Source organism: Calidris pugnax, unplaced genomic scaffold (assembly GCF_001431845.1).
Source record: "Calidris pugnax isolate Ruff unplaced genomic scaffold, ASM143184v1 scaffold111, whole genome shotgun sequence".
NCBI classification, from domain to species: domain Eukaryota; kingdom Metazoa; phylum Chordata; class Aves; order Charadriiformes; family Scolopacidae; genus Calidris; species Calidris pugnax.
The window spans coordinates 2,551,602-2,578,427 of NW_015090872.1; the positions used below are offsets into that span (position 1 = coordinate 2,551,602).

Consider the following 26,826-nt stretch of genomic DNA (forward strand, 5'->3'; position numbering starts at 1 on the left):
TTAAATGGAGTGGGTTTTGTGAAGGGAAAGTGTAACTGGATGATTGGAAGGCAAAGCAGGCCACAGATGTGTTTGTTGTATCTGCTGTTAGACAAGCTCCTCTTCTGTAGAAGTGAGGTTGGCCACCAACTGAAAGAGCTTTCTTGAGAAAGAAGTGGTAGGAAGATGAGGATACCCCCCCTCTGGAGAAGAACTTGTATTTGATGTACCAGTCTAGAGACAAGCCAACAGGTTCAAAGCCAAGGACTCTGTACAGAAGGTGTTCTGATCTGAAGGAAGCACCGTTTTTAACAGAATGTGACATGGGAAAGGCAAGAGTGTTTATAGCTATAGAGAAAATACATTATACACTGCGATGAACAAAGGATGTTATTTATAGGAAGAGCAGCACATTTATTGCACTTCGTCTACATTGTCTGCTTACAGCCTCAAACTTAGCAAGAATTGTAGCTTCCCTGAAGTTCATTTTTTTGTGGAGACCCACATAATGTTTGACAGCAGTTCTACAGAATATATTCTTTGTTTTGAAAATCCAAAGCAATCCTCTTAGGCAGATGTTCACAGTAAAAAGCTTGCATTAACATGGGTTAAGTACTGTTTTCTTCTCTTCCTACCTCTGAGGATAAACAAAAGCTGTCATCAAGACTGAGGCTAATGGGCATATATTTTGGTGTGGAGTCTTATTGCTGCTGTAGACTTGTCACCCCTACAGAGTGCTGACAGGGGGCTGAGAGTACTGCAGTTTGAATTAATGTAAATTTAAGGTTGTGATATTGTCCTGAATGTTTTAAAATGTCAGACTTGTTGTTAGTGGAAGCCACAGGGTGAAATTATTATGTTCCTTGCTATGTTTTAATCCAGGATAACTGCAGGGCATACAGGAGAGTAACAGAGATCAGAATAAAGCCCAGGGTGAGCCTCTTTACATGAGGAACAAATTCAAAACTAAAGATAGAATTGAAACTTTCATAGGAAACCTGTGGCTTTAGTGTAGTGTTTTCATCAAAAAATCCAATAGATGATATCATAATTGTGCAGTTATTTTAGCCTACTGGGATTTGAGTCTGAACAGAACCTTGCAGACTAGAATTTATTAAATATCTGTTGATGTGTGTTCATGATTTGTTCCCTGAATTCACTTATGTTTAGCATGCTTACCTGAGTCTCTTATCTCTTAGGAAGCAGACACAGATGAGAATCAAGGAACCCTAAATTTTGAAGAATTTTCAGTGTTTTACAAGATGATGTCCTTGCGTCGAGATCTCTACTTATTGCTCTTAAGCTATAGTGACAAGAAGGATCACCTCACTGTTGAAGAACTTGCTCAGTTTCTAAAGGTGGAACAAAAGGTGTGGAGATACTATGCACCCATATATATCTACATATAAATACATTAAAGTATATGGAAATAATCTTATGGAAAAGTTTAGCTCGGGGCAGGGGAGTGTCCTGGTTTCAGCTGGGAAAGAATTAATTTTCTTTCTAGTGATTGCTGTGAGAGGAATGTCAATAATACCTATTCTTTCTAGTTGTTGTTAAGTGATGTTTACACTGTTCAAGGACTTATTTTCACCTTCCCATAGAAACAATGATGGAATGGCCAAGGGATATTCCATACCATAAGTGTCATGCTCAGTATATAAATAAGGGTTTGCAGAGGGGCAGGAATCTGAGATCACTGCTCTTGATGGTGCCAATTCACAGGGTGGTAGTGACCTGTGTTGTTGTTATCCTTGTTTCTTTTCCTTTTCTTTTTTTCCTTTCTTTTCCTTTTTTCTTTTCTTCCTTTTTTCTCTCTTTACCCCACCCTTCTTGGGGGTTGGAAAGGTGGGAGGTAAGGCATGAAAAAGCAGCTGCATGGTTCTAGTTGCTGACTGGGGTTAAACCACAAAAAGGAGAAACAACAGATGTAATAAAAAAGAAATCTAAATACTTTATTGTTTTTTTTTTAAATGCTTCTAGAAAGAGTTTGAATTTTTTCAGACTCTGGTAGAGGAAAGGTAATATGGTTAATGCTTGTTAGTTTATAATGGCATTCAGGTAACATTCACACCTCTTCGTTACAGCTGAGGATCTTGTGTCTTAGCATTCTCTTGCATAGCTTGTCTGGGTTCTTTATTGGTGCTGTGGGGAGACATTTATGGAGATGCCTTTCATGAATAAAGGTCTTTGCAGATATACTCTAAATTAGGATGATACACGATATATTTTCAAGCTGGAGACACATAACAAAAGAAGAGCAAACTACTTCTGATAATCTACAAGGTTTGCCTGCGCATGGCTTAAGGCAGTAGCATGTGAATATGAATCTTTGTGTTCACTTATCCTTTGCTGTAAGCAAAGTTAAATCCTACAATGCTGTTATATATCCCAGGAGTTCCCAAGTATCAGTAGTAGCAATGATTGTAAGGACTTCTGCTTTTATTATTAAGACAGCAGTTTAAATATTGATAAAGAACAACCCCTTAAATGTAGACTAAATCTTTATTACAATTTTAAGGGAAGATTACACTTCTGCGATGTAATACAAAGATGGATATCACATCAACCTGGCTGAGAGAAAGATGTCCAGAATTCTATCCTTTTTTTCCCTTCTGCCTTCTTTCCCAATTTTTCTTCAGGAAAGTCTGTTTTCTAAGCATTCCTCACAGATGTGTGAGACTTGTGCAAAGAAAATTTCACATCTGGAGGTTCACTTCTATCTGAAGCTTCTCAGAGAGAAGCAATTGAGAGAGGTGAGTTTCAGGGAACCCCAGGAACAGATACACTGATATGGAATTTAAGAAAAAATAAAAAATGGAAACCAGTATAAGTAACTTAAGAAGCGAAGTTGGGTCAAAATCAGAGATTTTCCCACAATATGCTTATGAACACACTTGCTGAACAAAAAGCCCTCTAGCTATTCCTACATATGTTGCTGTAATGGAGTTTTTCATGCCTGTCTTGAAAGATTCAAAATTACTACAAAAATTGCCAGTGGAAGCTATGGAGCAAACTTGTACACTGGACAGTGAGGAGCACAGAAAGAACCTTCTGATCTCTTGGACTCTTGTTTGCTTCTGGCAATTGATCCTGGATTCTTTGCTCAGCCTGTGTGTCATTGCAGAGCATTTTTCCAAAGCAACCTCACAAAAATAAATGCTAACATCCAAACCTACTTGAGCTTCCTGGGTATAGATGCTGTGTTTTGCCTGCAATCATTGGATAATCTCCTGTGCCATTTTGGGATCCTGTCTGTGATGACTGCTTTTTCTGAGTTATGCCTAGCATAAGATAACAGTCTGTGGTGGTTTGTTGCTGAGTTTCTCCCTGTTGGCCATTGTGGCAATTCCCTGGCACGTACGACTCCCTGGTTCTTCCTTCTGTCCCCTTTGAAACATGGAGCACTATCACATCACTGATCTTGCTGTGGCAGCCTCAACAGACAGGGCACGAAACGCTTTTTATCTTTTTCCCTTTATGTTAATGCCCTAAGTCTTCTGGGCTCACTGCTTTTTCCTTTTTTTTTCCTTTTTTAATCACTGCCTTCTACTTGGGTGCTCTTCAGTGGAGCACCCTTGACAGCAGCAGTAGCAAGGTTGACACTGATGAGAAAGCAAAGAAATGCTCCAGGGAGGACATGTTCATGGAGATGCTGAAGTGCCCAGGAACAGCTAAAGAGCATGAGAGGGCACTCAGGGACCTGGAGCAGGAAGAAAAACATACGAAAGAGGCAGAAGAGCTGTCTTTGTGGGTGCACAAGGACATCATGAAATTACTAATGCATCAGAAAAAACAAGTTGACTGTCAAGTCTGGCATACTGCACCCTCTCCTCTCTCTACATGCTACTCAAAACCCTGAATGTGGACAGGGCTATCAGCTATAAATGGTTTGCTTACCGTTATTCCAAAAACAAACAATAAAAAGAGTAAAAACATGATCTCCTCTAGATGAACCTCCTGGCAGTGTAGTTTAGAAGCACCTTGCACTTTCTTTGCCTCTTCCCTCTGGTCTTCTCACTTCCCAGTATTAATAGTGATAGAACAGATTTACCCTTTAGTGTTTTCAGAACAGAGATGTGACAATGTCCTCGGGTAAGGCAAGATTGCCATCAAAAGCTGATAATGGTTCAAATCATAATGCAGCTCTGAAGTGCCTTCAACCAAACGGCATTTTCCTTTTGCTTGTCTGGCTGCTTGGAAATCTGTGGCCAGTCTGTCCAACTCCATCTGCTACTCTTTTGGCAAGACTTTTAAATATTCTACAGCTTGAGGATAGAACAAAAGGGGTTTGGGTTTTTTGTGAACTTGCTAAGCTGGCTTCTTTTTTTTTTTTAGGAGTGCTCCCTGTTGCTTTCACCACAGAGCTTGTGAAACAGATTATTTCCACTTAGGTGCAGTTAAACTCAGCTCATTGCTATTAAAATTGCAATTATATGGCTTCAAATATCAGAACAGCAGAAAATAGGCTGGTTTCCCGTAATGACTGCTGGTCCTGCAGTCCTCTTAGCACAAGTGGCTGTGAGGGAGGAACATCCCTGGATGTCCACTTGTGTCTGCATGCCTGAGTGTTGTCCCTTTGGAAGTGTCCTCTCCTAATAAATCAGAGTTGGTCCTCCCCAGAAACAGATCTCCTGCTAAACAGCAGACTCTCTAGGCTCTTTTGGCTGACAGATCTTGTCTTATACTTGTCTTTGAGTAGTGAGGTTTGGGTGAAATAGGCTTTACAAATGTCATCTTCCCTCTTAAGGAGCAGCTTTGTGGTTGATGGCTATTCTGGACCTGCTTTATAGAGTGAATGGCCTCCTGTCCTGGTCTTGGGAGCCACTGCCGTAGCGATGCTGTCCTGTGTTCTGGGGTCAGCCAGCCAGTGGTGGTTGTCTGATTGCTGCTCTCCTTTCTGCTGTATCCATATCGCATCAAGTGTTTTTATTTTTGTCATAGCAGAGATCTCTCTGACAGAGTTACAAGGCTGCTTTGGTGTTACAAACCTGAAATGTTTAGTTTTGGTTTTCTGAGCTTGAGGTTTTCCATGTGCCTGCTTGCCACCTGCTGCCTTACCATGGATCAGTTACTTTGCAATACAGTTTTCATCTGTCCTGAGAAAAAGGGACAGCCTGCTGAGACAAGGCCTCCAGCAGCGTGGGCTGTGTGCTCCAGGAAAGTGCTGCCTGTTATATGATGCTCCCCGTCGTACTCCTGAGTGACAGGAGCCAGGTGGAAAAGTTAATACTACACCATCGTATTGGTACCAAACCAGTATCTTCTAAAAGGTCAACTGCCTTTTGCAACCCAAATGAAGCTGGTGGCAAAATTAAAGCCCCTGTTGATTTTAATTGAACTGTAGAGGAAGTACTCTTATAAAAATTGCACCTTTGGAACATACACATATAATTATGTAAAGCTTTTCCTTAATTGTTCAATATCAGCTAGTGCATTTTGAGTTAAGCCTGTTTGAGGGGGTAAGTTTATTCTTATTACCTGTCTATGCTAATTATACAGTGTTACAGGAATAACTAGTGATGCTATGAATAGTGAAAATGTGACAAAAAGTGGTAAGTGGGGATTAAGTACACATTTAGAAAATGAATGTTTTGAAACAACTATACCTGCTCCCTTGGAAGAAATTTTAAAGGAAGATAATGAGGTAGTATATGCCAGGGAATGTCGGTATGTGTTAGGCTGTGACCTGAAACAGGATGTATTGAAAGATACCAGGAATTAGTGTCCCAAAAGGAATAGGAAACTATAAGAATATCAGTGTTGGCACATGAATTTTGAAAAGAGGAGAGATTGTGGAGTTTGATAATATCAGACAAGGAAGACAATACCAGATCATCATGCCTGGTCAATCCTTGCTGCTTTCTGCAAAAAAATCCTTATTGTGGCAACAGAAACTGTTAATTGGAAAGCAAGCTGTTGCCTTCTTCCCTCATGCTTACACAAAAGGATAATCAGTATAACTGATTTATGCGATGGCTCGATATGTCATGACATTTTCCATTGACATCTTGCACTAAAATTGGAAGAATGTCTTTGATGATTTATATTTTTATTTTTCTTATAGAATGGTTAACTGTGAACATCTAAAGCCTAAACCATCAGAGCACTGTTGACACACTGGTGGGTTGGCATCCTGTCTAGGAACACCTGCCATTAGCATTGCACTTCTTTGCTAACCTCTCCTTACTTTATTTTTTTTTCCCCTAATTTTTCTTCTACTTTACATTCCTTTCTCTTATTTCCTTTCCCATGAGAATGGGAAATGAGCACAATTCCCATTCTTAGCTCATGGGCCTTTACAGAAGAGAGCTCTCCCATTACCTGGCACTGCAGGACGCTGCAGCTTCAGATGACGTTAGACTTTTGGCAATAGATTTGTCTGACTCGCTTCCAAGGATACGGGTGAAATCAAAAGTGATTTCTCCCTTCTTTCTCCTAACTCTTCACTTAAGATTAGGGCTATGTTACTCTTTTGTAGTTTTGTAGGATCTTATTTTAGCAAAATTAATTGCTCTTTCATTTACTTAAAAGCCAAGAACTTATCAGTCATTCAAAAGCTGATATTCTTCTAAAGAACATATCTGCATAAAAATTAAAGCTTTTAACCCAAAATACAGAAAGTAACCTTGTATATAAGAGATTCTGTAAGCTCCAGTATTGCCCATCTTTAGTAATCCCTGTATCTAAATATTCAGCCATCAACAATGTTCATTACTATTTGATATTATTTCTAGTGGAATACTTTAAAACTTAATGAAAACAAATGTAAATAATAGCTAAATTCATCATCTCTCTTAAGCTGCAGTTAAAACCACAAATTGGTGGATTTTTCCCTTGCAGATGCAACTTTGGGCTAGATTAGACCTTTTTGTTCCTAGAGCACACAAGTACTCTGCCACTCGGCCATCAAGGAGCCATGTGGCATAATAAAAAAGTTGATTTTAGCCAGTTTGTCCTGAAGAAGGGCCTGCTATCAATAGTGTTTGCAATCAAACAGCAACATCTACTTGGGCTAGGATAATCAGTTATTTTCTCGGCTGAATTGTTCTTATTCCTGCAGGCATCTCGTATTGTTGGCTTAGCTAGGAGATATAAATAAAATGTTTGGAGAAGGAAATTGGCTGAGCCATGCTTTCCCCCTGCAAGAGAAAAAACAGAGGGAAGGATGAAGGGCAGAAAGGCTGTAAAGTATCTCCGAGTTTTTCAGCTTGACTCACCATATGAGTTGAGTTTTGCTGCTCGCTTGCTTTGCCTTCTGTTACTGTACTTCTAATGTTGACATGTCTATTTTTTCCCTTACTTTGGTAATTTTTCATATTTAGACTGTAGCAGTGTAGGTGTTATAAAATATGGTTAGTCATGGCACCCAGATTTCTTAGGAGGAACCCAGCACTTGGCAGGATTAGGCTTTTAGATAAGACCAGATCAAGAGAGTCAACCTACTTCTAGATGTCCATAGAGCTGAAAGCTGATGCTGGGAGTACTGAGCTACAGCAAATAAGGAAAGCACAAATTCATCAAAGGCTACAGATGGAGCAGAGTAAATGGAATTGGTTTTGCCATCTGAAAGAGAATTCCATTAGTAAGAGAACAGTTCACACAGAGACCATTTTCAGATTTAAACAATAAATATTATGTAATCTGCAGAATGACTAACCTCCCTGCTGCATTTGCCTGAAGCAATCATGTTACCAGAGATGACACACTATCTAAGAGAGGGGACTGTATGTTCCTTTGCTTCCAGACTCCTCAACATGTCAGGGTGTTTGAGCTGACTTTGGCAAAGGATGCAGAGTACAAACAGTAAACAGGATAATAGTACTGATAAGCTGCCAAAGGTTTTCGTGTCATCATTGCCATCCTGTGATATTATTAGTGGAGGAAATGAAACACACCCAATCTTAGTTCTCACTTTGGTTCTCTACAACTTAAGAGGGGCAGGGGCGTGAGAAAAGATGCAATGAGTGACGGAACCTACTTCTTTCCTTTAATTTTAGAGGAAATGTAAGTGTGTGGTGATGCTCTGGCCTTACTAGTCAGGTAGGACTTCAATAATGGGCTAGTTGAAGCTCATGACAAAACTCTTATTTGTTTTAGAAGAACTGCTGGTTTTCATTTCAGAATCTAATTATTTATCTCATAGCCTGTATATTACCGTGAACTCTCTTGGAAGTAATGAAATCACAGAACTGGAAAATGCATGAAAATGAAATCAAACCCTGCCAAATCTTTTTGCATGTTTAAGTAGATTATATTAAAGAATATAACTTCATAATTCTCATTTCACCACTATTCCCCAGTATAACCATTATTAAGCGCCCTGAACAGCTATTTTTCATCTTTAAACTATATGACACAGCTTTTAAGTTACTGTTACCTCTCACTCTGCTTTTTCTCTTCAAAGGCAAGAGCCATGAGGCTTGTGCAGCACTGAGGAAAATCAAATCAAAATCTTAAAGTCCTTTCATAGTAGTGTTACTGACCATCCTGTTCATTTTTGTCTGAACTCAATGTTTGATCATAAGGTTTTTCAACTGGACCCAGAAGCCTAAAGTAGATTTTGACATGCTGGTGACATGGTAGAAAAAAAATACGTGCACCAACACTGTTGTTTTTGCACAGATGAATAACGTGACGCCAGAATATTGTCTTGACATCATACAGAAGTTTGAAGTATCAGAAGAAAACAAGAAGCAACATGTTCTTGGGATTGAAGGTAAAGTTTTTCATTTTGATATTAGTTTTGTCTTGATATACTGTAGGGGAGTAGAAAAGCTGTAACAGTGTTTTGTTGTAGCTCTATAATATTTGACTGCAACAGAAAGTTACAAAGCTCAGCAGTCAGTAGCGTAGGTGCATTTTTGCGAGACATGGGAGAGATGAGAGTGGGTGGGATGAATTAGCAGCTGGTGTTATACAGCAATACATCATAGCCATCATACACTAATGTGAATGCCTTTAAGCTTGGATGTATTTATGCTGTGTATTTGTAAAACATAGAACAGGCTATAGTATAAAATACACAGCATAGAATGTTTTAACTGAAGTAATAAAAGCAAAGTTTTCATTCTGTTCTGTCTCTGTAGATCTGGAATTGCTCCTGTACAATCCTTTGATTTATGTGTATGTGAAATAAAATATGGATAGTTACATTTTCTTTGGGTTTTAATATCTTATTCACCTTGCTTGCTAAAGTAATTGTAGATGGTATATTTATCCAGAATCCAGTTTAATATAAAATCAAAATCAGAATTGGAATAAAATAGATTAAATGCTGTGGTGTGTTAATTTGCCCAGAAGATAGCTTTCATGAAGCAGCATAATTTACATGGTGATTTTGTGGAGGAGGAAGGAGAAATCTTCCTCTGCATGGTACTTAAATCCTGATTACAGCCTCCCAGATCTTAAACAAGCTTCTGGTGTTACCCTGGGCACTGCACTTAAACTGAAATAGGGAAAGCAAAATGAACAAGCAATGACATCTTAAAAAAATACTTCTGAAAGCATTTCTGTTCCTTTTAATCTTCCTGCTACTTTTATGTTTGAATTGCTTTCAGGGTTGGTATTGTTTGCACTATCCTTTGGAAATATTTTATATTTCTCATTCTCAAAGGAGGTATTTTTAAAATTTTCTCTGTTAGATGCTGATCTGATTTATAGGGATACAAATCACATACCACCTTCTTATATAAACTTGCAGCATAGAGAAATAGAAGTTAAAGCGAATAAACTAGATTAGTGAATTGGCTAGCATGGGCACCTGTGCCCTGTGTGGCCCTTTGGGTGGCTGCTACCTTGTCTACCTGGTGTCTACTGTGTTTATAGTAGTGCTTATTATAGTGCTTATTACAGCAAGAGAGTGGCACTGGAACAGCCTAAGTGTCAGCAATAAACTTGGGAAAAGAAAGCATTTACTTCCAAGTCAGGATGGCCCATTGGCTCCTGTTTCCATCCTGTCATCTGTATAAATGGTCAGATCTATCTTTAACTTTGGTAGGAGTACGTTCTTTTGTTTTGTTCTGCTCAACTTGGGACCCATGAGGCATCAACAGCAGCGTGATCTGCAGAACACCAAACCTATACTCCTGCAGGCGTCTTGCTACCTCTCTTCTGTTGCCCCATATTTGAGGGATTTCCTCTGCTGTCTCTTATTTACAAGATGTCACACTTGTGATGAAGCAGAACAGGATAGCTTTTACCTGTTACCATTACAAGGGTCCACTGAGGGAAACATGGTGCACATCTCAGATCCTTTGCACCTTGCTGAATGTGAGGCTGATGTTCCCTCCCAGTTATCCAGCTTTATTCCTCTAAGTGGGTCATTCACCATCCAAGGCACAATTCAGCATCCCAGGGAATGCAGACTGATACTGCCTAAGTGTTTGACCCAATTCCGCCCTCATGCTGGTGCTTTAACAAGAATTAAGAAGGGGTGGGGGATACCAGTTTAAGAAGAAGGACGAAAAGACATTTTTTTTAACAGTAATGACTCATGGTTTAGCTGCATGCTGTCTGTTTGCAGTAACATCTAGATGAGGAGATCACTTTTATCTCACTCTATAATTGTGAGGGAGGATATTTTCTTCCACTGATTCTAACAAAACCAGTAACACCTCCTTTTGTTCTGTTGGTTTTGTCTGAACTGCAGAAGGCAGTTTGATACACTTGTCGTAGGTAGTCTGTGCACTGGGTTTGGTGTAGGGAGCTTCTCTAGGGTTTCAAAGAATTCTTACATGTGCATTATTGTCATCTGCCCCTTTTGAGGGTCTGAAACATTGGATGTGAAAATAGGTAGGGCAGTGGCCACATAGACCTGTGGGGTTTTTCAATCTTTTCATATAGATACTATTAGTTACTTTTATGCTTTGCTTAAAATCCCACTTTCTTATTTTACTATTGGTTGTTAATTTTTTTTTTTCTGAAGAGGCTTAGCTCAATGCCATGCTTTGCAAATGCTTGTTGGTCTTTTTTTCATAAATGTGTCTTTCTAGATTATATTTATTTGCTGTTTAAAGCTGTTTGAAAATTGTCTGGGGACAAGGGTTGGATCTTGGGAGTATATTTGTCTCAAAGGTGTCAGAACTTCCGTAGCCTTTAGAAAGAAATACCTCTGTGTGTGCCAGCAGTGCACGGAGTCTGTGCAGCCTCTTCAGTTTGCAGAGAACCAGGCAAGCCACAGCCAGCAGTTAATATGCTGAAAACATGGGGTACAGGACGATTAATTCTGCTGTGTGATTCAGTGGTTTTGGAGACAGGAGTTAGCACTGATCATAACCAGGAAAAAACAAATGTTAGAGTGCAAAGAATTTGCTTGTTGGTATGTACTGCATCTGTGGCAAAACCGTTTCTCTTTTTGCAAAGGTTTCACCAACTTCATGCGCAGTCCCGCTTGCGATATATTTAATCCACTGCATTGCGAAGTGCATCAGGATATGGATCAACCCCTTTGTAACTACTTTATTGCTTCATCTCACAACACATACCTGACAGGAGACCAACTGCTCTCCCAGTCCAGAGTGGAGATGTACGCACGAGTGCTGCAAGATGGTTGTCGATGTATCGAAGGTAGAGTTTTAGTGTAACTTGCTGATTGTGAGAAGTATTATGGAGATTTCTTTTGTGTGCAAAGTCAGAGGGGAAGCTCAAAGCAGTAATGCCTCACTGTCTGATTAACTTCAGTGTTAAACTCCTGTTTTCTAGCAATCTAAACAGCAATTTTCCTGTTGGGAATGACCTCAGACAAACTTCATGGACACCACTGTTTTCTCCTGCCTGCTGCTGCGTTGTTACGCTTTTCTCAGTCAGTGCAAGTTATCTATTGTCCTGTGTTTATGTGAAGCATTTTTTTGTTGCACAAGCTCAGTAAGAAAGTAGACAGGCATCTGTTTGGGGTCCTGCAGTTCCAGCAGAGCATCCCCTGTTGTTCTGCTCTGCAGTTTCCCCCGTGCTGGGGGTTACTGCTTCACAGGAGTGCTTCCTACTCCACATTGTTCAGAAGGAGCTGAACCAGCAAAGACCTTTTTTCTTTCATAAGCTGAATGGCAAAGTGGGTGTTTGCATATGTAGTTGGAAAGTGCCTGGAGGAGGAAGACAGGTGAGCACCAAAGTGCCTGGAGGAGGAAGACAGGTGAGCAAATACTAACTTCTATCAGCACAGGTGTGTATCTGTTTCTGTCACCATCTTAGAGCTGGCAAACCTGGTTTTGGTCTGCCACAAAAGAGTGGTAGGATACTGTTTTGTTGGCTGGATGCTGGTGGAAGAAAAAGTGATGTTTGTCTGATAGTCTGAAGATCATGTTGGATTCTTGTTTAGGTTCTGCATCATTTAAATAATAACAAAATGTTAGTAATTTTCTTTTCTAGATTGTGGGTGGAATAAAGTCTTTTGACCAATTTAAACTCAATGTTAATTTTTTATGATTACTATTACAAAACTCATCTCTGGAAAAAAAAGTTAATCTGAATTTAAAAATTAATTGGAGAAAGTGAACCTGAGAAAACTGGGTGGTCTGTCACTGTACTTTCCCTTCTGTAGGAAAATTCACTAGTGTGAATAACACTGTAGTGTGTTATTTCACTTGACTTCCAAACTGCTATAGATACAGTACAGCCTAGGTAATAGCTCTGTAGCTTTCTCTTTGTGAAGTTTTAAATTCCTGTGGAGGCAACAAGAGTGACAAGTTTAGTGTAAATCTAGGGTACAGTAATTCATTAGGAAAAGTATTACCATCCTAGTCCATTTTACATGTGATGGATTTGATGCTACTCTTGTTATAGTCCTTTATAAAACTGCAAGTTTTATTGGGAGTGGAAAAAGACTAAATTGTTTCTAAATAGTTTGTCTTCAGAAGCAGAAGCTGCTTTCCCAAGGGAGAGCCCTAAACGTTATTTGACGTATTACACCTTTGCAATTTTATATATGAGGAAAAAAACCCCTCAGTTTAATATAAAAGGAGAAAACTAGGTTTAGGTTGCAGATTTCTCAATTGATATAAGAAAAGACTGTCTTGTTATTCTTAACTCAATTGGTACGTCATAATAGATTGAATGAAACGTTGACAGCTGCATGGTTGAGTAGTGTACATGAGTTCTGCTGGTGAGCAAGATCAGCAGAAATGTATAAGATCATGGGCATCTCTTAATGTATAGCTTTTATTGTCTTAATAGTGGATTGCTGGGATGGTCCAGATGGAGAGCCGGTCGTGCACCATGGCTATACTCTTACTTCTAAAATACTCTTCCGTGATGTGGCAGAAACTATCAATAAATACGCCTTCATCAAAAATGAGTAAGTGTACAGTCAGTTTTGAAGCTACACCTGTTTGTGTTGTGTAGTTAATCTCATGTCAAAATTGACACTCAACATCAGGAAGTCCGTATATGCTTTTAAACACGTTGAGAAATTATAAAGTTGATTGTCCCTGTTTATTACCTGTGTCATTTTTATTGTTGAACGGCATGAGGTCTTTCCATCAATCAAGTTAGAATGTTGAGAAATTCTAAAGTTGATTCTGTCCCTGTTTATTACCTGTGTCATTTTTGTTGTTGAACAGCATGAGGTCTTTCCATCAATCAAGTTAGAAAGTTCATCCTAAGTTAGAAAGACTTTTCATGCATTGTAAACTTAGTAATATTTTGAACAGTCTGAGACTGTTGAATATCTACAGATTATTGTGGCCCTTTCAACAGAACTTTCCACTCTCATCCACAGGGCAGTTCTCCTTGAAAGTCATTACCGTATTATTATCTACCAAAGGAAAATATTTTAGTAGGAAAATTGAAAAGCTATTGAAGAGCTCATATGTAGTATGAGGAAATACGGAGATGTGTGGTCATGTTAAGATTCTATTTCATTTGCCATGGTATTATAACAGTTTAGAATGAAAACCACAGAGTTTAAACATATATGTACGCAAGAGTCTCAAATCATGAGTGAATGTATAGAATTTTGGGTGGTTTAAAGATAATAAAGGGAAAATGATTAATTTATTTAAAAAATGGAAAAAAACCAACCCAACAGTGACCCAACAATGGGCATGTGAAAAACAAAACAAAAAACCCTACAAAAAAACCCTGAGCCCAAAAGTTTGGTGTTATCAACTAGAAATAGGAGGTGATGATTTCAAAACTCAAGGAGGTGGTTCTTCATTTGGTGTGTAGTTGGCACGTGGGGTTCCTTGCCATAGGATTCTGAGGCTGCCAAGAAATTAGAAAACATCTTTCCATCAATCAAGTTAGAAAGTTCATCCTAAGTTAGAAAGACCTTTCATGCATTGTAAACTTAGTAATATTTTGAACAGTCTGAGACTATTGAATATCTACAGATTATTTTGGCCCTTTCAGCAGAACTTTCCACTCTCATCCACAGGGCAGTTCTCCTTGAAAGTCATTACCGTATTATTCTCTACCAAAGGAAAATACTTTATTTTAGTAGGAAAATTGAAAAGCTATTGAAGAGCTCATATGTAGTATGAGGAAATACGGAGATGTGTGGTCATGTTAAGATTCTATTTCATTTGCCATGGTATTATAACAGTTTAGAATGAAAAACACGGAGTTTAAACATATATACACAAGAGTCTCAAATCATGAGTGAATGTATAGAATTTTGGGTGGTTTAAAGATAATAAAGGGAAAATGCTTAATTTATTTTAAAAATGGAAAAAAACCAACCCAACAGTGACCCAACAACGGGCATGTGAAAAACAAAACAAAAAACCCTACAAAAAAACCCCTGAGCCCAAAAGTTTGCTGTTATCAACTAGATAGGTGATGATTTCAAAACTCAATGAGGTGGTTCTTCATTTGGTGTGTAGTTGGCACGTGGGGTTCCTTGCCATAGGATTCTGAGGCTGCCAAGAAATTAGAAAACCATGGGGCAACATCCACAGAGTTTAAACATATATGTACGCAAGAGTCTCAAATCATGAGTGAATGTATAGAATTTTGGGTGGTTTAAAGATAATAAAGGGAAAATGATTAATTTATTTAAAAAATGGAAAAAAACCAACCCAACAGTGACCCAACAATGGGCATGTGAAAAACAAAACAAAAAACCCTACAAAAAAACCCTGAGCCCAAAAGTTTGGTGTTATCAACTAGAAATAGGAGGTGATGATTTCAAAACTCAAGGAGGTGGTTCTTCATTTGGTGTGTAGTTGGCACGTGGGGTTCCTTGCCATAGGATTCTGAGGCTGCCAAGAAATTAGAAAACCATGGGGCAACATAGGAGAATTAGACTGTTATATAGAGAAGCAATGTCTTTAGCTCAGGAAACTTAAACTGCAAATTCCTGGAGTCTGAGAGAGTATTCTGGAAAGTATTGCCAAACGTTTCTCCCTCTCCAGAGTCTGGGTGTCATCAGAGATTTGGTCTTACTCACTGTAGCTGCACTTAATTAGGCAAAGGCAAATAGTTAACACAACTACCAGTCTTTGGAAGATGAATGGAGAAGAGTTACCAATTCCTTTGAATCTGTTGACTTCAAAACACTTTTCTCCAGGAGCAGCTTGCTGATTGCATGCAGCTTATGAAGACTTTGTACATGTCTTGCAAAGGAACAACATATCTTCTGTCAGTTGTATAGAATAGAAAGGAATTGTGTTGTTCTGAGCTTTATTGCAAGTTTCTCTGTGCCTTATGCTTGGTGATCATCAGTTTCAAACTTTGTCACCCTGTGCACTAGTGTGTAGGGTGGGAGGGAGAGGGCAGAAACACCTGCAGGGACTATCTGAGGGATTCTGACAGAGCAGGGAGTTGGGAGGTCATGTGCAAAGTCCTTTCTCCCAAAGTGAGTTTGCTTCCAGAGTACTGACAATGCAAAGAAAATTGCTTAAACCAGTTTGTGGTAAGCTGTGTAAGTCTTGTCTCTTAAAACACAGTTATGACAATATCTGGGGTTTTTTTTTTAGGTTTCCAGTGATACTGTCTATTGAAAACCACTGCAGTATTCAACAGCAAAAGAAGATTGCTCAGTACTTGAAAGAGATATTTGGTGACAAACTGGACTTGTCATCTGTAATCGCTGGAGATCCCAGACAGCTTCCTAGCCCTCAAAATTTGAAAGGGAAAATCCTAGTGAAGGTAACTTGCTACTAGTGGTGTGTTCAAAATGCAACAAAAGTCAGCATGTGATTTATAGTAAATTTTCTTTGACTTTGGAGAGCCAGTTCAGCAGTACCATGTGGAATAGCACAGCGAGTTAAAATTCTGAGCTTCTCAAAGATATTGAAACAGGGTTTACCTTGGACTTGGCGAGTGTCCCAGGGTACTTCTGTAGGTGTTTTAACAGGGAGGTGGTATCAATAGCAGTGAAAAGAGAATTCTTTCTACTTCTTAAGCATCTTATCTGCAAATCTTAGTCAGAGGTGTTTATTTTTAAACCTTAGGACTGAGTCAGGAGACCAGAAAAATGATACAAAATGCATCATTATGAATAGAATGAACTGTGATACAGTTACCTGAACCTGATATTTTATCTTTTCTTTTAAATTTATCTGTTTTGTTACTAGTGGATGTTGTTCTGTATAGTCCGTATCCCTATAGTATCTAAATCTTATCCCACAGTCCCTCCTTGGACAAAGTATTTTGGAACAATATAAAAGTGTCTGAAAATTTCCTGCATTTTCTTGCATTTCCTCCTCACCCTGCTACGAGCAGTAGTTCATGAAATGAAACTATTTTCATGGTTCATCAGCCATGTTTATGAAAGAAGAGCACTTCAGAAGGTGGCTATAAGGAGCAGTGAGGGAGGAGGCCCTGGAGCACTGAAGTTACTGTTGTATGCAAGATTAATTGCTTGAGCCTCTCGGTATAAACGAATTTGCTCTGAAAGGGATTTCAAAGACCAAGATGGCTACAATAAGAAAGAAATGCAAGGCAGACCTTTGAGAGAATGATTAATAGAGCTGTGGCTTATTAGATTGTCTAATTTACTTTGACACATGGGGGCAATTACTTTGCTGTGAGCTCTTGATATACTATTTCCGCCCCCCTCTATCCTCTGTAGCAAGCTGGCTACAAGGATTCACAACTTTGGTTTGATGTTAGTTTGAGTATATTTCAATGCACAGTACAGAGCTGACTCTCTGAATTAGCCTGTGAGAGCTCAACTGTGATTTTTTGAATTTCACTGAATCAGTTTTCTTGTGTAACTGCTAGTTAATGAACTATGTGAGCGGGTAGTGGTGGTATTTTAGGGAGTCAAACAAAATAGTACGTGACGTCAATCATGTGACAAAACCCAGCAAACCTGGCTTGAAATATTGTGTCAATGCAGGAAAGGCAAGTGAAGTTTGGTACTGTGGTGTTCTTACATGAACTTTTGAGCTGGTCTTCTTGGCACATTTGGGTTTTTAACTTATTTTGATTCTTCAGCTAACAGTGCTGAAACCCTGTGAGTAGTTACAGAATGGTGTGGAGCCGAGCTGACACTTTTTTAGAATGAGGAATACTATTTTCAGCATCACAGTATCTTTCCACAAAGCCCTATGTCCCATCTCCCACTTAATTTAAGCAGCCCGGTTGCAAAAGCCAAAATCATATTTAAGAATCAGCGTCTTGTGCAGAAGTAAACTAGTTTCTCATCTTTTTGCTATTATTTTTGCTCTGTTTTATACTTTTTTATTTGAAAGGCAGTATTGATTCATTAACTAAAAATTTCAAGTAATTGGCATAATTTTTATCTTGCTTGTGTATATGAAGAGTAATGCTAATAATACTCATGGGTTTAAGGCAGTTTAAAGGTGCAATTGTGAAGTGAACTTGACCCACTCATTAGCAGGGCAGCATTATTAATTTAAAAATGCAGTCTGTAAATCAGTCCTCTTTGTTTCTGCAGTAATTTGAATGTAATTCTTACCTGTCTCTGTCATTGATGAAACAGGTAGGCTATGAACATTTCTGCAATCAGTAAGGAAGACAGAAGTAGTAACACAGAAGTTTAATAGGTGATTTATTAAGTAGCAGATGGCAAGTAAGCAAGAGGCACAAGTTACAGCTTGGGAGGTGCAGGCTGGATGGCAGGAAAAACTTTCAGCTGTGGGTAAAGCAAGAGGCACAAGCTACAGCTTGGGAGGTGCAGACTGGATGGCAGGAAAAACTTTCAGCTGTGGGCAGTGTGGCATGGAAAGAGGATCCCCTCCAGCCCCATCCAGAAAGCTGGAGGACTCTCCAGTCTTGAAAATTTGCAAGGCTTGGCCTAGCAAAGCTCATCTAGAGCTGGTGACAATTCAGAATCTTGCTTTAGTGCGAGACTAGGCCAGAGACCTTCAGAGGTCCCATAGCCAACATTTATAGGGTTCTATGATTGGGCTTTGCTCTAAGAGATCATACAAGAGAATTAAAGATGGATTGTCTGAAAAGGATAATTTATCTGTTGGAGTCCCCCTCCCCCCCCCCCCCCTTTTTTTTTTTTTTTTTTTTTTTTTTTTTTTTTTTTTTTTTTTTTTTTTTTTTTCACCCCCCCCCCCCCCCCCCCCTTTTTTTTTTTGCCAGAAGTAGCCAAAAACCTCTGTTTGATGCTCACTACTCTAAGCAGATGTTGGAACTAGACATGGAATTAAAGTATGTTGTTTCTAATGTAGGTATATGACATTCACGGTACTGGATTAGCAACTAATTTTGGATTGCCAGCTATGCTTGCATGAGTGTGCAATATCAAAATAGGCTTTGCTCCCTTCATACTGATGGCTGCCTGAAGTGAGTTCTTTTGTGTCTGCATTTTCCATTCTGATGCAGAGCCTATAACAAAATCTCAGCGCTTCTGATTTTTAGAGTTCTATTTTAAGTATAAAATGGTCTGCTTGCTAGGGGTAATCCTGAGGTATCTGAGAGTCAATTCAAAAAAATCTTTTGGACACTTGCTGGCTTGCTCCAGAGATGGGAGATGGTCACTCTGGTGACAATTTACATATGGAATAGTTGAGGAATGGGCTATTTTGGTCTTTGTACTAAATAACACTGACCATGTGTGCATTTATTTTGAATATTTTTTCCTTGTTTTAGGGTAAAAAGTTGCCCCACAGTCTTGGAGAAGATGCTGAGGAAGGAGAAGTTTCAGATGAGGATAGTGCTGATGAAATCGAAGATGACTGCAAATTAAAGCCCTGCTATGTATGTGCATGTGCACAGTTCCCAGAACTCCTACATCTCTACATTTCTTATGTGCTTATTCCATAATCCTACTTAAAGTTGTTAGCAGATTAGAGTTTTCAATTTTAATTTCTAAGTCACGTCCTTAAGATAAAGAAGTTGTATAATTCCACAGTTAAGTATGGAGTGACATTGTTCAGAAATGCACATTTTTTCATTCAAATCATATAAATGACAGATTTAAGTACTTAGGTATGCTAGACTGAAACATTGATGCCAGCACTATAAGCATGCTAGACTTTTTTCAGGTACAGATGTATAGTACTCAAAGCAATGGCATGATGGAATGGCTACACAATTTCTATATGAAAATTATTAAAGGAGACAGAAATGAAAAGAATTTGAGACGTGAAACATTTTTATTTTCAATCCTGTTAGGACAGAACAGCTGCTTTCCTCTCATGTCTCAGGAGAGGCCTCAAACCCCATGGACAGAGGGATGCCAGGTGCACACTGTTCTGTAGGATCTGTTTTTATTTTAAGCACATTATGTACGAGACTGGTTTGTGTGTGTGTGTAGTCCATATAACTATTGTTAACAGTAATTGCTTCCTCTTTCTTACCATTTGGAGCAGGAATCTAATGATGTTTAGGTTGTCTGATATTTTGGAGGAAGTGTGTGCGTTAGCTTCCATCATTCCATCATCTGAAAGAGGGGGTCAGACTTGTGACAGTTCTGAATCAAAGAAATAACACCAGGGCCAGGTTCTGGGGTGATCTGTGTGGTGGACTGTGCTTTGGTGAGGTAGGGTAAATTATGTGTCAGGAGGACTAAAGAGTTTGTTCCACGTTCAGCGTTTCCACGTTTGTTTTTCGAACATGGAAATGGCAGTAAAAGCCAGCTGCCTGCTTTTGCCAGGATTATGCAAGAAGCATTTTCTTCCACAGAGAGGAAATGTTGGGAGCGGGAGGAAATGTGTGGCCTGAAGCCTGTGTAATGCTCCCTTAGGCTGTCCCAGAAGCGATGGACATAATAATCTACTTCAACTGGATTTCTTAATGTCTTTCAGAGTAATGGTGCAACCGAGCACCAGGTGGAATCTTTTATAAGAACAAAACTGGAATCTCTGATAAAAGAATCCCAAATCAGGGACAAAGAAGACCCTGACAGCTTCACTGTGAGAGCCCTGCTAAAGGCAACTCATGAGGGCTTAAATGTTAACCTGAAGCAGGTATGTAGAGTTTTCCCCTTTGCATGCTCTGTTGAATATAAACAATGCAACGTGTATTGCATATTTATCTGCTTTCTCATCTGAAAAATTTTGAACAACTTCTGAGAGTTGGTTTTAGCCAAAATAAAAACTTGGAACTATTTCAGGAAGATATCCAATGAGAGAATTTGAATGGTGAAGAGTATGTTGTTTCAGTATGTTCTGATCTGCTTTATTCCTTTTAAGACCTGTAGGTGACTTATTCAGTAAGTACCAATACTGCAAGTGATTCTGCCTGCAGTGTTGATGGCTGTTCTATACAGCACTAAAACACAGGATTGTGCTTTTACTGCCCTAAATGAGATTTCTAGTTTTTCATGCGCAGACTGTTTTATATTAAGAATGGTACAGTGTAGGTTTTTTTCCTCCTTTTTACATGAAACTATTTATGTAAAACAGCTAACTGTATTGGAATTTTGAGTACATCAATACGCAATTAGTACCTTGAATCCACAGTTACCGTACTTTCACCTCAACAGGATGCAAACCTCAGTTACATTAAATACAGAGTGAATTGTTTGGGGGGGATGTGCCTACTCTGCAACCGGTGTAGTCTTAAAGGTCAAGTATGTGTAGCTCTGCCTTCTGCACATCTTCCTGCTCTGTAGGGTTTGTGTAGTCCTTGTCAGTCTCTGAGGCCAGAGCTATGAGACTTTTCCCTGAAGCCAGGCTTGGCTACAGAAAACATACTCGGATTGTGCTGATGCCTGAGACCTCTGGTCAAGGCTGTGTTGTGGTGGGAAGAGGCTGTAAGAATGCACAGGACGAAGCCATCTGACCTGACAGATAAGGATTATTCTTAGACTGTGGCTTTGCAGCACCAGAAGGGAGTCAGCTTGCCTGTTCCCTCCCTTCAGGAGGTCGGAAAAGTGGGATTTCAGAGAGCAAACTCCATGTGTTAGTAAATGCAATCATATGTGAGCCATTTCAATATTATCTTGAGTTAGAGTAATTACACTTGATATGTTCTCTGGAAAAATGATTGGCCCCTAGCTAGCATTTGAGGGGGCAGGAAGTTTTGTTTCAAGCATGCAAATTTTCCTAAGGTGTTTGTGTTGGATATGATGCCTGAGATTACCCATTACATGTCTTTGACATGACCAGAATACTAAAAATGCTTCAGTACTGCAACTGCATTATTCAAACATCTGTCAGGTAATATTATAGTGATAGATTATTTTTTTTTTCTAATTGACCTATTTTAAATTATTAAGGGACACTTAGAGATCTCTTCTCTTGCTGCAACAGTCCTGTATGAAGACTGATTGCATGAGTGTTGTTTTCAAGGATCTTAAATACAGAGCTGAACAGTTAGTAATAATAAGTTAAAACAACTGGAAGATTAATTTATATCAACTGTTGACGTAGCTGGGAGAAAACTAATTGGTTACATGTTGTGATGGTTTGGTAATTCTGTAACTCATTAACCAGCTTTGTTTGGTGGTGCTGTAAAGCTCTTTTCTCGTAGTTACTGTATAATTGATGTACCAGAAGGGGATCTGTTGGGAAATATTTCTACATTTTTGCTGATCAAATCTCATTTTCCTTTACTTAGTCACTGATGTGACTTTCATTTTCCCAAAGACTTGCTATTATTTTTTTTTAAAAACCCAAACATTCTCAGTACAAGTTTATGTACTAATCTTCAGTGATTATCAATTGGGGTTTTTTTTAGGGGGAGAAGGCAATTTGTATGATACTGACAGGCCTGATACTAGTTTGGATTTGCTGTTGAAATTGTCAACTTTCACTCTTACTTGAGACAAGTACTTTATCTTCTAAGGTTTCCTTCTGTGTATTACAGAGACTGTCAGTTTGAGCTAGGAACAAATCTTTGAATGTAGATACAGAGGTTATTGTCTTTCTTCTTGGACCTGAAGAAACCATCTAGTGCCATTACTGTTATGATAGCCAGAAGTGAAATCCAACTCAGCACTGAACAGGGAATAACTGGAGTTCATAGAACTTGCTGGGGGAATATTCTTCAGTACCTTTTTGTTTTTCTCTTTAGAAGATGAAGGGATGTGCTTTTCTGACAGAAAGAAACACATACTGCCAGAAATTATCAAACAGATGTCTAAGGGTATGGCTATGAATGTGAAACTCGGACTTAAGGCTGTCTGTGAAAAGTCCACCTTTATCTGTTAGGAAATATTTTTCCCCCCTTTTCCTTTATGAAACAAGAACATTTACAAATGTTCTTGTGTTTTGTTGTTGCTTGCCTGGTATTGCTAGACTGGTTTTTTGTTTTTTTTTTTTACATGGTTGGTTGTCGTCTTGAGTGTTAATTTTAGTACTTTTCCTTACTGTTAGAGGATTGCTAAGCTATCAAGCATATCAAGAAATTAGAAAAGTCCTGTAGTGAGATTTTGGATTTCAATTTGTGTTCACAGATCAGTATGTTGTGTTTAGACTTTAACTTGGTTTTAGACTTTTTTTTCTCATCTTTACTTCTCTAATAGTGAATCAGGGTGACATACAAAAACTTATATTATTGGGTTGAAACTGTGTCTTTCAGAGACTGTAGCAGACTTCTAAAAGATACTTCTGAAGGTATCTACTTATACTTTTATTGCATTCTCTCTGCACAGAACCTGGATATAAAAGAAGGTGGAAAAAAGTCTCATAGTCGATCGTTAATGGGCAACTTCGGTAAACACAAAGTAAGTAAAATGAGAGACTTAGTTTGCTGTCTGTGGTCTGATAGCATTCTAGGGACACCAGGTATGTTTTATTCCTCGAGGCAAGCGTGGTATGTATGGGAGCAGCGAGGAAAGACTTGGTATATTTATTGCTGGTCAGAAGAATATAGCAGCTAGCAGGGTGAATAACCCTTTAAAAATGATCACACAAACTCAAAATATCTTGCCTGACCGAAATGATCATCTTTACTGGTGATGTGGAAGTGCTGATTTTTCTGATCAAACTTGCAGCAGCAGAAGAGCAATGTAGATAAATGTCTTGACGTATTCTAGTTTTCCAGACCTCTGTCCATACAGCTGACAATGTTTGTTTGATTCAAGGTCCAGTCTTACCCTTTTTCATACCCTGAGCAGGGCCATGCAGACATGCTATTACTGGCTTTCCAGTTGCTTTAAGGGACTTCTGTGGCTGAGTACTGGCTCTGAGCTTCTGCTTTGTAAAAATGTGTTTTATTTCTGATCTCTTCATGGTTTTTCATGTAGTATTCAAATATTTGTGTAGCTGCTTGGTCAAATTGTCTGCTTCGCTGGGTCTTTGCTGTGGCAACTATTGAACCAAGCAAGAGCTAATAAAATTCAAATGAGTGTGAGGTTTCATTTTACAGCTGGACTGATTGCAGCCACGAAAAGGGACAGTGTGCCCCATTCCCATATCCTGACAAATGTGTTCCTGTCATCTGCCTCCCCTATTCCCACACTCTCTTGGTGCCTCGAGGCTTCAATTTATTGAACATGTAGCCTCTGCATGAGCTGATTCAACTGAAAGCTTCCTTCCTCACAGAGTCAATTAGCAGATACCAAGTAATTAAATCAGCAGATGGGCTCATCGTGAGAGAGGCATGTGGCAAGTCTGCAGCCAAGTCACTGTGCCACCAGTGGTACCTCTGCCAGTATTGAGACTAAGACAATAGGGACATCCAGTAACTTTCCCATTATTCCTTTCCAGCTAAAGGGATGCATGGGAAGGGTGGTTACCATTGGTATTTTTGAAGGTACAGTATTATTCACCCAGGTTTATTGACTTGTGATGTTTTCAGCCAGCTCTTGTGCCAAATATATCCATGTATAAACTCTTTAAAAACCGTCCATGGAGGGACAAAGACAGTAAGGCTTGTAATTCCTGTGAGTTAACTGCAGGAAACATCCCCAGTCCAGACCTTTGGATTCTAAAACTGAACCACGCAAATGATTTCCAATATAGTCAACTTTATTTCATCACTAAACACAGCAAACTAAATTATGTGCATTATTGATGCACAGCAGGAGAAAAGAAGTCTGTGCTCAATTAGCCATATGAGCAAAAGGATAAGGAGCTCTCAGTTATATTGTTAATTACTTCTTGATGAGAAGGGAATTAAAGAAACTCTCACTTGAAGCTATAGTTAGTGTTACAAAAGATGTAATGTTGGAATTTGAAACAGTAATAAATAATAGGTGCTTAACAAAAAAAAGTGCTTTTGAGATTTTAATTTTTTTATCATAGCTATTTTCTTTAGGGTATACTGTAATAATTTAGAATAACTTGAAGGCTTATATGTGTGACTCAAAAGGCAGCAGAGAGATGACGTTTGAAATTTTTTCCCAGATTCTGTTCTCAACTTCACGAATGAATTTGTTAAATTTTCTAAACTGGGGGGAAAGCGTAGGTAGGTGTAAGCAATGCACTGTACATTTAGATCTTGTGCTCCTGTTTGTTAAATAAGATACGATCCACTAGAATTTCAGCAGCACTGGTGCCAGTGTACTGGAGACACTGGAATAAAGTTATCCTCTGGGGTCAGGAGGGAGCAGGGGAGGGAAGCGGCACAATATGCAGTGGCCTGCAGTGGGCTGGCCATTTTGCAGAAATAATTTTCTTCAGGCTTGGCTTTGTCTGCTCGCCAACAGATAAACCTGCTTCTTGGCTGCAGGCTTGGATCCTTGCAGTCAGATGGAGTGAGATCAGGGCACAGATGCTTTGTGTTGATGTTCCTCCTCTGCATGTATGGAAACACTTGACTGTATGACCCGGGTTTATCTGCTGTTAAACCCCCAAGGGTCATTCTTCATCCTTGTAGGACACTGGTTGAGTGCTGTAAACCTGTTGTAGCTCACCCACCCACCTGACATTAATTACAGTAATGTGAATTTATAGAACTACCCCATAAACTGACACAGCTCTGCTTGATTCTTTCCCAACAGAAAGCTGTGAAGGCAGCATCCAAATATCATAGTGCATCAGATGATGAAGAATGCCAGCAAAACTCTTCTGGAAAGGAAACAGGACAGCTCCACAGGTAAGCTATGAATCACCATAGTTTTACAGCTTAGTTAAAGCTAGAGACACGTTACCACTATCAGTACGTATGTGTCACTGCCTCAGGAAAGTCTGTTTTTAAGAGCAGGCCATTTATGACACTACTGTTGGGATGTATTTTGCTGTGACTGCTATAGCCTGATATTTTGATTGTGTAGGTTTTCGTAGGTTGCAAATAGCAATTACCCTTAAACTGAAAAGAAATGCAGTAGTAATACTCTTCTAATGGAAAAATGCCAATCTACATTCTGCATGCTGTAAATAGTGCTCAAAGAAAACTGTTTAAGCTAAATAAAGGTACATCACAGCCCAGCCAACTTTATTACATCTGAGAACGTAAAGAAAAAGCAATCAAAAAAGTGCCATTGAGAATGCATTTGTTGTCACTGAAGCATTCTGTTTTCAGACAGCTCAAAACTGTCTGCCTTGTTTTTGCTGAGAAGAGCCATAGTGCAGCTATTCCATTATGTGTTAAATGAAAAATTTGGTTTGTGTGGTGTGACAAGGGGAACAGTCTTGGAGCACTCTCTCTGAGGAGGTTTGGCACATGCGGTTCCCTGTTCAGTTGTTTATTTCCTTATTGGTGAAAAGAACAGAAGGGGGGATTTAAATAGGCTTTAAATATTGAAATATTCCCATTTTGTTTTGAATATTAAATATAACTCAGCAGACTGGGTCGTCGAAGAAAAACGGTGAAGCTGTGCCGAGCTCTGTCTGACCTCGTGGTGTACACGAACTCTGTGGCAGCTCAGGATATAGTAGATGATGGTAAGGCTGCTGGCACAAGACTTACACATGCCTTTTCCACTTTTCTCTTTGGGTAGGAATCGTGTCTGTGTTCTCAAGGTTTCCCTTGTATTCCCATTTACTTATATATGGAGAAAGAGTAAAGCACCACCCTTTCCTTCTCTAGGAAATATCCTTTCCCAAGTAGCATTTAGTAACATGATAGGTTTGAATTGTGATAAGTAGATGTGATCTCTATTTAGAAAATGTGCAATTGTTTTACTAAACATGTTAGAGGCAAAATAGAAATCAAGGAAGTTGCAGAGGAATTTGTGGGAAAGGTCACCAAATGTACGTGAACAAGCTGTGTATGAAATTCTGTAATTATTATGAAATTAATTCCTAATTCAATAGAATTTAATGGGAGAGCACTGCGGAGAAACAAACCAAGAAATCCTACAAGAACATAGTCTTGTAGAGCTTCAGTCTTCTTGGTCTGAGTTGAGAGACAGCTCAGCTCTTCCCACAGGTCCGGCAGCAGTTAGGTGGTACTGCTGAACACACCTGATGGCTCGTGACCCTCTGGACAGGAAGGCCTGCTCATCAGAGCACAGTTACTGCAGTTGCCTTTCGTCTAGATCTTATGCTTTTCTGATCTTAGCTGAGGAGATGGGCAGGGAGAGATGGTACAGTTGAGGTGGTCTCACTGCTCCCTTGAAGCCTGGGCATTCTTGCCTAGGAAACTCTTCTGGTCAGA

General features: G+C 39.2%; 1 protein-coding gene across 1 annotated transcript in view; it reads left to right on the plus strand.

The window, feature by feature from the left end:
* The window catches only part of PLCH1 (phospholipase C eta 1), a 95,084-nt gene that overhangs the window by 44,849 nt on the left and 23,409 nt on the right, over positions 1-26,826 (plus strand). The window contains exons 6-15 of the mRNA XM_014945736.1: positions 1,179-1,349; positions 8,605-8,698; positions 11,344-11,547; positions 13,150-13,270; positions 15,894-16,065; positions 18,988-19,095; positions 20,145-20,306; positions 22,937-23,008; positions 25,229-25,323; positions 26,014-26,111. Of these exons, the coding sequence (XP_014801222.1) occupies positions 1,179-1,349; positions 8,605-8,698; positions 11,344-11,547; positions 13,150-13,270; positions 15,894-16,065; positions 18,988-19,095; positions 20,145-20,306; positions 22,937-23,008; positions 25,229-25,323; positions 26,014-26,111 (1,297 nt within the window). The remainder of the gene's footprint in view (positions 1-1,178; positions 1,350-8,604; positions 8,699-11,343; positions 11,548-13,149; positions 13,271-15,893; positions 16,066-18,987; positions 19,096-20,144; positions 20,307-22,936; positions 23,009-25,228; positions 25,324-26,013; positions 26,112-26,826) is intronic.